General features: G+C 39.0%; 1 protein-coding gene across 1 annotated transcript in view; it reads left to right on the top strand.

Moving 5' to 3' along the window:
* The first annotated feature begins 666 nt into the window (after nt 1-666).
* The window catches only part of INPP5A (inositol polyphosphate-5-phosphatase, 40kDa), a 40,261-nt gene continuing 25,529 nt past the window's right edge, over nt 667-15,398 (top strand). The window contains exons 1-3 of the mRNA XM_009578795.1: nt 667-758; nt 1,096-1,170; nt 14,698-14,771. Coding sequence (XP_009577090.1) covers nt 684-758; nt 1,096-1,170; nt 14,698-14,771 — 224 coding nt within the window. The 5' untranslated portion in view covers nt 667-683. The remainder of the gene's footprint in view (nt 759-1,095; nt 1,171-14,697; nt 14,772-15,398) is intronic.

Here is a 15,398-nt window from a genome sequence, read left to right as displayed (position 1 = left end):
ATTCACACCTCTGTGCCCTGATAAAGGGTTGATTTATAGTATGTTTTAGACACCCAGTCCTCAAAATACGTACAGATGTGATGTTGTCTCTTATTTAAAAGGATGATGCATGGGGAATTTGCTATCCAGAGTAAACTGTGAAACTTATTGTCAGGTTGTGTAAGTGTTGCTTGGACTTTTAAATTATACTCGGAACATTAATTTACAAGGCAGAAGTTAGTTTTTGCAAACAAGAGTTAACCTGCAGAACTGTAGTGCCAACGTAGTTATCAGCTTTTAAGAAAGCTGTACAGAAACCAGTAGGGCTGTGGAGTCATTAGCTGTAGGAAGTGGCTTTTGAGGATGTTTACAAGTAATATGTGATACAGTGTCAGACCTGTGAAAGAATCTGTGTGCATGGAGTAAGTTAAATGAATATTTGCCTTATCTGATTGATATTTTCTTAATATTGCCTGTTTCTCTCCAAACAGTAATTCAGTTTATTGTTTTAAATCCATCATGAGTGGAAATGACTTAAATTAGCAATGCTTTGTATTTTGACCTACAGCAAATCATATTTTCAGGTGGGCATTGAAGATACATAGATTGATAAAGTTCAATTAAATGTGGCCTTATGTTTCATATAAACTAGTTTCCCTTTCTCCCTTTGTGTTTTTTATTAGACACTATGTGCAAAGGCTACAATGCAGACTATCCGGGCAGCTGACACAAATGAAGTAGTCAAGCTAATATTTCGTGAATCTGATAATGACCGAAAGGTAAACAACTTAATGCCCTCTGTACCCTATGTAAATAGAAACGTTGTTGAATGTTCACTTTCTTTTCTACAGAGCATGAATATAGTTGTTTCAAACTGATAATTTAAAGGGAGGGGAGGGATATAGATTGTCACACCTAATGCTCAGTTAATTGGATCTTTTTAAGTGATTGCCAGTCAAGCAAATGGGCAAGCTGACAAGGAGCTTTAGACATGTAGAAATGTCGTGTAGTTTTAAAGGGTTGCATGTCTCTAAACGGGTCACTTCCAACAGCTGTGTACTAGGTAGCCGAGTCCAAGAGCTTTGCTGACCTTTCTCCTCTTTTTTTTTTTTTTAGGTTATGCTACAATTAGAAAAGAAGCTCTTCGACTATTTTAATCAAGATGTATTTAGAGATAACAATGGCACTGCGGTAAGTTCATTGCTAAACACTTTTGAAGGAATAAGTTGGAAGCTCACATACAAATTGTATTTCTCTACCAGCCCTTTATCCTTATCAGCCCTCCTGTCTACAGAATGAGAAAAGATAATTCATCTAACACAATAATTGCTCCAAATTTTCTCCTCACTTAGCCAGTTGTTTTGTGTACAGCTTCTTAACTTTGGCATCTGTTTACCTTCTTTTTCATAGAAAAAATTGTAAATTAAATATACCTGACAATTCACTTTTCTTCTCTGTCCTCTGGTCTGCATTTCTTCAAGCGTCCTGTTTCTTTACTAGCTCTTAATTGTGCACTATGGTAACTTAGGAAAAGCCAGCTATTCTGAAAATATACGGGTCTTCTGAGTGTGCAAAGAATGATAGAAATACATGAATAAATAGAATAGAAAGCTCAAACCCTGCAGCAGACTGCCACTGCTTGGGCAATCATATAGGGCTTCCTAAGAGAAGAAAGCAGACAGGGAACACTAACATTCCGATTTGTAATGAGGACTACGATTTTTCCGTGGAGAATGGCTTTATATCTTCTTTAAGGTGATTTTATTTCAAAATGTAGCCGCTTCATTTTTGAAAATCTCTACATCACTGCTTGCAGCTTTCTCAATTTCATCTAAGGTTCCTAGGAGTTATGTATCTAAAGGAAAAATATTAAGCATCCGAAGGAAAAAAAAAACAAACATTTATGCACAGATAAAAATCAGGAATGTGCATATTGCATGTGGGAGCCTTATTGTGGATGTCATGGGCCAGACCCTCTGCTTGTGGAAATTGGCCCAACTTCACTGACATCAGAAAAGAGCTACGCTAGCTTGTGTCGGATCTTGACCTGCATATGTGTGCATAAACTAACGGTATTCGTACATTGAATATTCTGAGCTATATAAATAGGCTACACTAGACAAAGAAAACCTTCAGAAAACTTTGTGTCTTCTGCGGAAACTGTGTGTGTCAAAGTTGTTTGTGCAGGCTGGCAAGCTAGCCAAGGTTCCCCTCCTTTCTTCAGTCCTTTCCTCAGGGTGACTGAATTTTACCTTCCTTCCTCATACCCAAAATAAAAGAAGACAAGGGATTAATCTTCTGTGTCTCAGCTTTTTTGAGAACGCTTTTGTGTTTGCCCTAGTCCCCACCTCTCAGTTTTGCCGCACGCTGTACCAAATACACAGTGTGCCTGCTCGCACAGTGTATTGCTACTTTTTGCGTAGGGAGGGGATGTACACAGGATCCATGAGTCTCCCCTCTCTTTCTTCTTCTCTCCTACCTACGGCTTATTCTCTTGCTGTTCACAGAGAACTGGGCTGTTTGGAGGGCTCTCTGCAAGGATCCAGGGCAAGGAGGACAGCTAAAGCCCTATTACCCTCTCTGCTTTTAAGTTGACTTACACCTAGGAGGTTAATTCCGAGCGAGAATCTGAGATCTCACTCATTTCTTGAGGTCAGAAGAGTTTGATGAGTCAGACTCATGAGGAAAGTGAAGATCTGTTTCTCCTTTCAGCATCTGTTGATGTCCATCCTGTTCATTGCAACTGCTGTCCCTTCTCACAGCACGTTTTTCATGTGTGGCATGTGTGCTTACCACCATCTGTGTAGGCAACATATCTTAAAAACATAGTTACTGTGAGATAAGTTGGTTTGGGGTTTTTTTTAATTTGCAAGGTGAATGCATCCTTGGGAAATACGTAATGTTTCTTTCACTGATGTTTTGCAGTTTTGGGGACATTTAATTCAAAGTAATAATACTAATCCCAATTCCTCTTTCCATACTAATCCCATTCCTTTCCCAGATTTTCCTCTACATGTATTATTGTAATAATCTTTTTAGCTTTTTTTAAAACAACTCAAATGTTTGTCATTTTTATTTTTTCCCAGTACATTTCTAAAACTGAGCAAAGCTATTCTTGTTGCTGCCGTTTACCACATCCTAGTGGTATTTTGGGTGACTGCTGGTTGACTTTACATACGTGGACATGGTGTATGAAGGCATAGGCAGAATCCCACTTAAGCACATTCCATTTCAAAATCAGCAGTCATTTCATTCATGCATCAAGAAGTGGGAAATCTTCCAGATCAAACATGGAAGGAAAAGATAAACGATATAATGAGCCATTGGAGATAATCTAATCTTCATGGTCTAGTTAAACACGCAGCACCATGATCACTAAAAACAAACTACCTATCTAAAAGGATAAATGTCTCTGTGCCGAATTCAACCCAAAAAATCCATCGCATCCTTCATCAACCGCCGGTCTTGTACCAGCCTGACAGAAATTTAATTCAAGCTGGCTCCTGAAAATAATTATTGTATTTTAAGAGTAGTAATCATTGGTCGGGACATGATTGAATGTGTCCATGCCTATTGACTTTTTCTATGATTTATAGCTTTGTTTAGTCGATATTCCCATCGAAATTGTATAATTAATTATAAGTGGGGCTGTCAGGTCTGCAGGATGGAGTGCCCTGATGAGTATTTGGGAAGATTAAATTTTCCTTAGCTGTACCAATGCAAGGCTTGGGAATTTTCACAGCACTATGGCTGTTGGATAAAGATGTTTTCTGTGTGTTTAGCAACTGCTTTAGCTCAAAATCCATTGATTTTTCTGAGGGTATTTTTTTTTATCAGTGTGGTGTCTCTTCAGTAACATTGGAATGTGTACAGATGTGACAAGACCTGACAAATATTTATTATCAACAGGCTACTTTATCATTGTCCATACACAGTTATTCCTTCTTTTTTACATTGTAATCAACAAAAAGAATCTTAAGATATATTTATAAAAATGAGTATTTTTTATGAAAAATTTGATATAGTTACAAATTATCTGTTCAACAGAAATTCTGTTTGAAATGCATACAGTAATCTGTCAGGTCTAATTTTTCCAAACTAATCTGTAGCTTATCCAGGCTTATCTGTGGCTTATTCCAAAGCTAGCTTAGCAATTACCTACGTTTACTACCTCGAAGTGCAGTGACCATTCTGTATCATTTTGTTTCGGAAAAGAACACCCAGATTTATCCAGCTGTGTAGTGATAGAAAAAAGAGAAAACCTATTTGAAAATAGCTGTAGCAATAATGCAAAACTGTCTTAATATTTAATACATATGTTCTGAATTGTACATCAGAGTTATAGTACATCAGATGGACCAGGGTGTAACTCCCGTAACTACAACAGGACTACCGTGTCTAGGTGTTACGGGGCAGAGCGGCAACAAGAGGAGGTACAACATGTAGAGTTTCACCTTGGTGTCAGACAGGTTCCCGTTTAAGTTGTTGCTTTTGAATTAGAAAAAGCTTAACACCTCTGGCCTTGATATAGCCAAGCTGTGCTGTACAGCACTGTTGTGTCCTCCTGCTCCAGAGATTTGCCCATGAACGGTGGGCAAAGAACAAATGAGGCTTCTCTAATCTGAACTGGTTGCTTGAACCCTTCAAGACGTGACAGTCCCCAGCTGGGAATTGTGACCATATCCTAGCCACCCCTTTTTTGTGCTCCTGCTCCTCACCCAGCCAAAGAGCACGAGGAGTCCCCGCGCAAGGCAGGATTCAGGGAAATGACCAGGTCTTCTGCGCAGGCTTCCCGAGTGGGTCTGCAGTGCTGTCCACTCTTCCTGACCTTATGTTAACTCACCAGTACATTACTCACACAAAACTTGGTCGTAGCTTTGGATTTGCCAGCTCTCAAGTGATAAAAATTAGTATGCCGGTACTTTCACGAGAGTAGCAGTATGCAGGGAGTTCTTGAATAAATCTACACTTTTACCTTCCCCCCCGCCCCCCCCCCCGAATTCCTTAATCGTTTATGATAAATCAGGCTATAAGTGTTTTTTTTTTTTCAAAATATCTGATGTTTGGGAGTTCCCTGTTAATTTCAAAACAATCAAAAAAAAAGCAAGCCAGGGATAATTATTTAATGAAAAAGTTATAATCGTGTTATTGATTTGTACAAAAGAACCACAAGCTAAATGCTATTTCTTCAGTAGTCAGTTAAATAAATATATAGTAAGAATGTAAAAACTCTTAATGACTACAGAGGAATGATTTAATCATTAGGAATCATTTTATAATCTTTAACCACAATTGGAAATGAGAAATGGTGCATACATTCCTATCTTTCATATGAACCATATTAAAGAATCAATGCAGATAGAAACTAATGTACTGTCCTTAAGATTTTTACTACAACTGTGTGATAAAAGTAATCAGTGAATTTATTGTCTTGAGAGTTGAACCTGATGGTATTCCTACTAAAATCATAATCTCTTTTGTACGTTGATGTTCGTGGAAACTGGTGACTAATTATATAGCTGTGCTGACACTGGTCGCCCCTGCTTCCTGCTGTCCTCTGCTGCCCTTGGGCAGCGCCGGCCCCGCTCTCGCAGGGACGCGTACCTTGGCAGCCCTTCATCTCGGCTGCTCCCCTGGCCTCTGCTGCTTGGTGGTGGAAGAGGTTAGACCGAGGGTGCCAGCCACACAGTAGCTGCTGGATAATCAGGTGGTTCGGAGGACACTGTTGTTGTTACCAGCATTAATTCCAAAACAGGTTCGAGACAGTTGCGCAGAAAAGCCCAATGATCTCCAGCCTAGATATTCGTGAAATGGAAGTGGTTCCATTTCTTACTTTAATTGTTATTATAATGGAAAAAACCAAGCAAAGAGCTTCACATTGCTATCAGTGGTCCTTCAGCAGTCCTCTTGCTGCAGAGAACAAACAGTAAACTTCTACGGAGAGCACATTCTTATCAATTCCTATGTTTTGAACAGTGAAATCAGCCTTCGAGGGTAGGTTCCCATTATTCTGTGTGTCTGTTTAGCTTCAACTGGTATGGTGTGGGAAGAAAATTATAATGTGCTGTAAAAATTGATTGAGTTATAAAGGTCTTGTTCTCCCTATGCCAAGTAATGATTTAAAGTGATCTGTTATCATGCTAATTACCTTAGAGGTGTTACTACAAACAGTTCAGGCAAACATACTTTTAAATTATGAGTAATTTCTTTGTGGTTTTTTTAATATTCCCAGGAAATCCTGAAATGATATGCAAATTGAGAAGAAAGGCTTAGTCCATGAGGAACCTTTATTAAGCTTTTTGTGAGAATATGTGTGCTCATGAAGGTTAAGGATCTGGCATCACTGAAAATGTATTAATCAACAGACAAGATATAGCACAATGCACTCTTCCCAATGGCCTTGGCTCTGACCCTTTTAAAGATAATGGGAATACTGTCCACTAAGAACTAGATTAGGACGATCAAGTGCATTTCATCAGGGTTTGACTTGAACCATGATCCCAGAGGTGAAAAGGCAGAGGTTTATCCACTGAGCCAACCAGCCCCTGTCCAGATAAAATCTTGAATATGATGTATAAGGGCAAATTAGGATAGAGGAAGGAAATTGATTGCTTAGGACCATTGTTACCTAGGACTGGTCATAAGGAAATCCTATGCATCCTGAAACTGCCTCTTTTATTTAAGGTGGTCATCTGAGATGCCTGATTTTCATAAAGTACTAGTAGGAAAATGGCTTCGTGCTCTATTCCTTTACTCAAAAACAGTATTCCGTGCTTGGAATTGCATTTGCTTAAGTTAGTGGTTAGTTGGTATTCCATTGGATAAACTGCAAAATGAGTAATGACAGAGATAGGAAATATTATCAATAAATTCTTCTCACTAGCAAACCTAAATGTAAAGCCAGATTGCAAGCAGAAGTCAATCCAGATGTGCTGGGTTAGCTATTTACTGCCAGCTTCATGTTCCAAATACATGAATTATTCTGGTGTAGAATTTGCCCATATCACAAAGTTACAAATATTATTTCATGACCTTTTGTTCCCCTGTCCTGTTCTACACAGCTGTTTTAAGTCCTAAGTCTAATTCAGGTGTACTGTGCTATATTTATTTTTTTAAGCATTGGTCGTTATTTAAGTATAGTCTAAAGAGGAGGCCCAACATCTGTATTTGCACTCTGTACTCCAGCCTGTAGTCAGTATGATCTGGCGTTCAGGTGCCTCTGGGGTCCTGCCCGTTCCCCAAAAAACTCATCTCAGCCAAGCCTGCCTCATAGGCCTTGCTCAGGGGAAGCTTCAACCCACGGTGGGAGTTTGCCCAAGTAAGAAACATGGATCATAGTCTTTTCTCAAGAAAGTTCCATTTTTTATCCCTCTACAAGTAATACTAAGACTGTATTCTACATATTTTTATGCTTTTGTCAAATGGCACCTCACAGACTGACAATTTGGCATGCTGGTTTTAACTCCCTAATGGTACAAACTCATGTTATATTTCACAGTAACAGACGTGTAAAGTTTAATGAAATAATCTACTGCAGGAAGTAAGCAGGATATTCCTAATTAAAATCTTTTCTTTTTAAAGTTAGCATCCACTCAGTCATTCTTGCCATTTTGAACGAGCTATATTACAAGCTGTTGTGCACAGTTTATGAATTAATTATAACGATGTTGAAGTGTCTATTCCTGTAAAGTTTTGAAAAATGTAATTTGCATGAATGCAGTTTTGCAGAGTCAAATTTTTTAAATCAAGGCAAGCACAGGAATCCCAGGAGAGTGAGTGACAAAATCCACTTTTTACCATTAGAAAACAGGAAGCATGCATTCAGACTTTGACCAGCTGGTGAAGTCACTGAGAAATGGCACTCACCAAGAGGTCCTCCTTGCTTTCACGTTAGATTGATGTACAAAAGAGCAAATAACATTCGCTGGAGAAATCAGGCTGGAGCATAGGATGATGGGAAGTGTAGTCTCTGTGTTTGAAAGCTGTGAGCAGTTGTGCTGCATTTCAGATGCTTCAGGCTCTTCATCGGGCGCTGTGAAGCGGGAGGGATGGGACACGATTTACTTCTGCAGAGCAGCGTTTCGGCAAGGAGCCCTTAGGATGTTTTTGTCGTAAGCAGAATGTTAATGCGGGTAACTGGTGCTGCATGAGTGAGAGTCTGTCCTTAACCTGATTCAGTGCTTTTAACTTCTTAACTAACTAGTTTATTCTTTACATATACTTAAGTTTAGTCTCCTTACTGAGAACTAATTACATGAGTAGTGCAACAGGATTCTGATTTTTTTTTTTTTCAAGTAACAAAAGGATGAGATCTGAATTCTCTGCTGCATGTTGCCTATCAGAGGGGTGACTGAGCCTTGGGGAGCTGCCAGCAGGGTGTTTAACTTCCAGCTTATCCATACTAGTAGTTTCAGCCTAAAGTCCACGGACTCGGATTGAAAGAATCCACACAGGGCAATTCAGAAAACCAAGATTATATGCAAAATCCGAGCATGTGAAATGTCTAAAAGGGCTACAGCCTCCACTGGAAAAATGTAAGATGTACATAATTGGAAAAGTTTGAAAGCACTGTGTTATCCAAATCAGTGTTCGGGTGTGTGTCTATGACAGGACCAACAGACATCATAAGGCACTAAGCGTCTTTCAGAATGAGAAATACTGCAGCACGTGACCTCGAGAAGTGTTTGTGAAAGCCCTGAGTCTGGAGCACATTCCTCTGCAGTGTTCTGGGCACTCACCCTGCCCTACCCATCAACTGAAGCACGTCACCACTTTGGAAAGTCAGTACCACTTCACTGCGTCTGGTATCACGGTGCTGTTTCTCCACTGGGAAGGGGCCTGTGCTTTGTGGTCCTCGGTACTCGGGCTGTGCAGCTGCAGCCATCTCCACCCCTGCCTCGGCCCTGCAGCACAAACCAGGCCTGGGGGGTATGAGGAGGATGAGAAATGTGGGAATGTGAGAAATCAGGCAAGGAGACAGAAAAGGGAGCTCTAATGAGACAGAGCCAATAGCAGTCTCCAGTGATCAATAGACATCAAGGGAAAGTGTGGTTCTTTCTAGACATTTTAAGCAATCTAAATACTTCCGTAACAGAAATATTATTTTAAATACATTTTCCAGAGCAGTTTTCTGAAAAAGTTGGAGTATTTATTAGACAATGTTCATGTCCTTTAAACCATTGGAATGTCTCCTGAGAGAGAGAGGCATATTGTCAAAACAAGAACAAAACGGCGTTTTCCTGGGGGAGCTTCCACTGAAATCAAAGATTTTCTGGATAAGTACAGGCACAGGGAGCCTTCAGTGCTGACACTCTTACACTGCCTGTGCCTAACTCTTCTAATGCTAAGAAAAGTATATTTGGTGCGGTTTCTCTGTGTGCCATATATTCACATTTATGTAGGAGTTTATGATTTGTCAACACTGCCATTCAGGATGTATAGACAAATTCTCAGAAATACGCAGAAATATAATAATATACAAAAGCAGTATAAGTGGTACATTTATGTTCAATAATTTTGGCTTTCTTCTGTGAAACGATTTCAAAGAATGGCTTTATGAGAGAAAGAAAATTAAGATTCAAAATATATAGTAATGGATCATTTTACAAAGTCTTAGCTAGAGAAAACGGTAGCTTTAAAATAAGGCCAGAGCAGAGTTGTGTATGACATTTTCATGAATAAGTAGGAGGGATCAGCATTTCCACAGACCTTTATTTGAAGTCAGTAGACTGCTGAATCAGTTTCTAAATATTTTTCTTTGACTGGAAAGCTGGATAAATTCCCGTATTTCCAAAGTCTCTTGAAAAAAATCATGTGCTATACAAGACTGGCAAAGGAGGTTACAGTGACCAGTGTCCACATATTTTAATTCTCTAAGGTCATTTCTGTATGCTCATCTCCTCTTTTTGGTTTGAAACTTCATTTCCCTTTCACAGCTGTGAATTCTCTGGTGGGCCCTGCAGATGGATTTGATAAATGCTGCTAATATCACCTTCTGATCTACCAATGCTCTGACTTTGGTCTGTAGGTCTTGATGAGTAATTGCCGTTGTTCTACTCCAATGACTGAATTAAGTTGCCCTGTTTTAAAGGGTTCATGTGTGTGTGATTTTAGCCAAGGTGGTCCATTGCAGCATACCGATGGATATTGACCTTTTAAGAGTGCGTCATCGCTTTAAACTGAAGCAAGCAAAATTACCTTGATTTCTACAACTGGCTCTAAACTCTGTTATAATCCTTGGATTACTGTCAAGCTACATAATACCGAAATTTAGTACTCCAGATAATTGTTATCTTTGGCCAAAGCACACACTGCTTAACTACATACGGCCCCATGAGCTATAGGGACAATGAACTGCAGCCCTACTCCAGCCCTGGGGCGAGGGAACTTACTGGAGTCCCCGTCGGAAGGACTGCACAGTGCCGAGACCATCCGTCCAGCCCTACGCAATTTTTTCTTACTGAGTAGCGTACGGGTTCTGCAGACGGTGCCTATGCAGGACCGCGTGCCCTGGTATCATATCACGCATTGCCTTCTCCTTCACCCTTGTACGTAAGTGCACTTGTACGTCATAGTGCTGACAAGAAAAAGGGAGGAAAAAATGAAACTCTATTCAGCAGCTTTTACAGGCGACACAGTTGCCTGGAAAAACAACAGTTTTGATAATTCCCTTAGAAGATGATGGGCACTGCAGCTGATACAGGCAACAGCCCAAAATGCTTTTAATTCTACTCAAATTAAACAGGGAATAATATCCTTTACTGCAAATACAGTCATTCTTTAATTCTTTAATGCAGAGAACTTCATTGATACCAAGCCAATTCCCCTTCAGGTCAATAGGAGCTTGAGTATACAAACTAAGTGAAGCATTTGGCTCATGAAGTTTGCTAAATGGAAATACTTAACTTCAGACTGCAAAATCTTACCAATAAATTTAACCTGTTTTTAAAAATCATATTCCGCCCTGTGAGTTTTTTCTCACAGTCCAGTGGATGTGTGCTGCATGCCTTCTTACACATACTGCATGGCTGTATTCCCTGAGGTGTATTATCTCTGTCTCTCATGGGGTGTTAGCTAACTATAGATGTGTTACTCATATGTATGGATGGTATTTTCATTTGGAAGATGTTAATCAAATGTTCGTGTTGGGCTGGTCACTGGACATTGTAGAGCAAATATCTTGACATCGTATCAGCAACTCAGTAGTTACAGCAGATAAAACATAGGCCCTGCATCATCCTTGCTATCATTTAGGTATAAATACGTTGGGGAAATTGAGTTGTGGAAAAAACAGTCTTTTGAACTGCCTGTGACATACAGTTCTGGAATTAGCTTCCAGCCACAGCATTTTAAAATCTCTGTGTAATTGCTCAAATTACCCCAGCATGTCATGTAACACCTTAAAGATTTGGTTCTTATGGATGATCTTATAATGAGTAAATTAAATAGAACAATATATTGATTTTTAGGCTTTGAACTTAATTTCTTTGTCATTTTTAAGTCATTTAGAGTGGCAGACATACTCATGTTTACTGTTACAGCAATGACATTATTCACAATGCTGTTTAGTGTACAATATGGAAATAAGTGAGCAGTTTGTGCTGAAAATTGCCATGAATAGAGTATGTTCCAGGTGGTCTTTTTTAAATACAATGTTATATGCTTTAAAAGTAAAGACATTACCCTGTGAGATTCTGACTGCCCCTCAGTATCATCTGGCCTATATTAATTTTCATTCGTTTTCTGTAGTGCCAAGGAGCTCCAGACACCCATGTACCTGTCAAAGTGAATACAATTAAATGATGCCCATGTCAGGTCCTGTTCCTTCTCTTACTAAGTTGCATTGAGGAGAAGTGACGTTTGTAACTGTTTGTGTCAAGACCTAGAGAACGCCTTGGTTTTTCTACAATAATCTTGCATTTTGAGATTACAGGCTTAAATGAGAACCCAAGTGCTTTTAATACCCAAAAAAGTGATAGTTAAAACATGCTCTTCTAATGAAATATTAACTGGAGTTTTCTCAAAGTGCACAGTTCAAGTTTTCATCATTTCTCCTCCTCATCTCCCCCATTGTCTGCAGTTCTACCAGGTAAATAAAGAAAAGCTTTTAGGTGGGCTCACACTGTGCAGTCCCGAACACGCGAAGAACTTGTCATTGCCCTTCATAAGAATGAGCAGATGTCTGTTTGCGTAGTTGGTGGACACATTTGAACAGAAGGTTACAGATACTGTAACATAGTCACTTAATAGCTAGGAAAAAATAATTTGTTAAAAGTAAATAATTATTTTAAATGTAGCAAAAATAAAAGTTTGTGCAAATAATCCAGGGAAAATATTTCACTGTTTTACATGTGAGGATGAATTGCCTACAACGAGCATTCCCGAAATATTTCTTCTAGGCACCTAGTTGGGCTTTGACAACCAGCTGGGTCATCATGAGTTTTTGGCTTTGTCATTTCAGGTTAAAGATACCTCTCTACCTGGGGAAACTTGGGGAACGGATAGAGAGTACAGCACACAATAAAGTCTTGTTCCTATTATTTGTTCTCTCTCTCACCAGTGTCAGCAGCTCATCTGCATAGCACAGACACAACTGAACAAGCAACTGCAGCAAATAAACACATCAGAAACTTCTTTGGATAATAACGCATGTCTGAATGCTTAGTCCTCTAAACCCCGGCCTTCATTTAGTTTGCAAATATCATCATAGCAAGAACAATCTGAATGTATAAAATTTTGAAAGTGTGAATTGGTGTGAGAGGACAATGCATCTATTTAACATCGCTGGCCTTTGGAATGCCCATGAGTAATTTATACCATTGTGTTCTATGGAGCATTGTTCTTTTATTCAGTCCTTGCAGTTTTCACACTTCAGAAATAGCCCTCTTTCTCCTGATGCTTCCACTTCCCTGCTCTGATCTGTTTACTTGGCAACAGTAGGAAAAATGTATTTGCACTGTATTAATGGACATATATTTCAAAAAAAGTTTTAACTGGGGATGGTAGATTTTTTTCCTATGCTAGATTGATGTTGGGCAGATAATATCTTTAAGGTGGAGACACGTGGAGCAGGAAAGGGATGGTAACTTTTGTTTTCATAGCCAGTTTGTATATATGTATTGTGGCTACACATCTATCTATACGAACTTAAATATAGGATCACAGTCTGGAAATATGCATGATAAACCATTTTTTCCTGAAGTATGTTGAGACTGCTTCAGTAAGAATAGTGGCTGAACCATCCCAACATTTTTAGGATTGAGCATATTATTAGATACATGCCGTAGGTTTCCACATAGACGTTTATAAATATTTATCCAAACATCTTGGATACTCGGGCTTTTGATCAGATGTTAAAACATGCACAAATTGTCTGCAGTTATTTGTATTGCAAAAGCTTTTCCAGCGTACCATCACAGAGCTTGGTGTCAGATGCACTAAAATAGGGAAAGCTGCCTATTATTTGGCATCCTTGTGTAAAAGTACGTACATATAGCAACAACAGGGCAACTAGGAACTGAAGAAAGCTGGGTGGGCCTTAGAGAGGTAGCTAATCAGCAGTGCAGGTGGTTCAGGTAGCTGCTTTTCACACAGATAATTAATGTGTACAAGTAGCTGCTAATTGCACATTTCAGGAATGATTTATGAGGTGGCAGAGGGGAAAGAGGGACACAATCTAATTTCTTAGGGAACCTCTGCCATTCATACAATGGTATCAGCACAGCTGTGAGTTGGGACATGATTAATGAACAGTGGGCAAACACGCCGCCATCGTATGGGATGCTGTTTGGATGACACGCTTGTCAAAATAGAAAGTGGCACTTAGAGCGACGGCCAGTAACAGTGCAGATTATGAGCTTTTTGTCTTTTAACTCGCTAATTCACTCGGACGTCAGGCTTAACACCAGCCGTGGTTCTGAAATAAGGTCGTTTATGTCCATCAGAACAATTATTGGTTTAATGTGGACGATTATCATTGACTTGTTATGAGCGGCTTTGTGTTTATGAACAGAAGACTGCAGATACTTATTTTCTCTGTAGAGGTCTGGGAGAAAACAAATTTGGCAAGGACTAATATTTATACAGGACATTAAATCTAGACTTGTGAACATCTCTGTTAAATATCTGTGTCTAGTACTATATCTTGGCTGCTGCCTGGGAACACATTTTACCTATTGTCACGTATCCCTCCTTCTGCTATCTGACACGCACCACCCAAAATAGGTGTACAAAAACACTGCTTGTCTTTGCTTAGGAAGAGTGATGTGCACATCCTTGTGTTTGTTGTACCTTCTTATCTGAGCTAAAGATAATATAAAGTAATATGATACTTTTTGCTGGCATTTTTGTGGGCTGATTAGCATATCAGTTTGCTGTACTTTTTTAATGCTAGTCTGGTTTATCTTTGAAAAGATTGCTAATAAAATTTGAAAAAAATTAGCCATCTTGAAATAGTAAGCGTACATATAGGTCACTGCTGTAAAGAGCCGGTGTTACGTGTTTCACTGAGATGAAAAGGAACATTTTGAACACTTTTCTCAATGAACTGTTTATGTATCAAAATAGTACTGAGTGTTTTGCACTATATTTTTAAAACTATTATATGAGGGATATACCTCGAGCTGTGTAATCAAAGTCTCTGTTTATTTCCTTTTATATAATGTATATTGCTTCTGTTCAACATTAAAAAGTGAATACATTTATTTCTATCTTTTATAGCTTTTAGAATTTGACAGAGAGCTGTCAGTCTTTAAAGACAGATTGTATGAACTGGACATCTCATTTCCTCCAAGGTAAGATTCATATATAATCCATTTATTTAACTAGCTAGCTAAAACATAATTGTTACTAGCACTGTAGTTAAAATGCAAGTGTTCCCGTACATATTGTAGAAATTATAATGATCTTCGTTCCTTTCATGAATGTTTAGTCTTCCCACAACCCCTCCATCACCACATAAACAGTGACAGTGCAGTCCGCATGCCAGTAGTGCTCTATAGCTCATCGTTTGGATTCAGCGGATCCTGTCTTTTATAGCTGCTCTTAAAAGAGACCTGACGTGATTGTGTGCTAAAAGATGTGTAGCTATTTTAAGCACCGGACCCAGATAACCTGTTAAAATACTTTATTGCAACCCTAAAGGCAGTCTTTGCCTCAAGCTGTTGAAAACTGACTAGCAATGGCAGTCAGGAATAGACTCCGAGTGCGGGTGCAGAGCCTAATGCCATTGCTCACGGGGGGATGCAAGAGAAGTATCAGGAAAGAGGATAGGAACTTACTAGATTCTGCTTTTTCAGTTTCAGTAAATATGTTATATAACTGCTAAGACTATTAGAATAATTAGGCTTTTTTAATACACATGCATGATTTTAATCAGCTATATCCCTTAGGTGAATTGTAGCCATGAATAGACAAGTATT

This window comes from Fulmarus glacialis, unplaced genomic scaffold (assembly GCF_000690835.1).
Source record: "Fulmarus glacialis isolate BGI_N327 unplaced genomic scaffold, ASM69083v1 scaffold12815, whole genome shotgun sequence".
Lineage (NCBI taxonomy): Eukaryota > Metazoa > Chordata > Aves > Procellariiformes > Procellariidae > Fulmarus > Fulmarus glacialis.
This window is presented reverse-complemented; position numbering and strand designations above follow the sequence as displayed.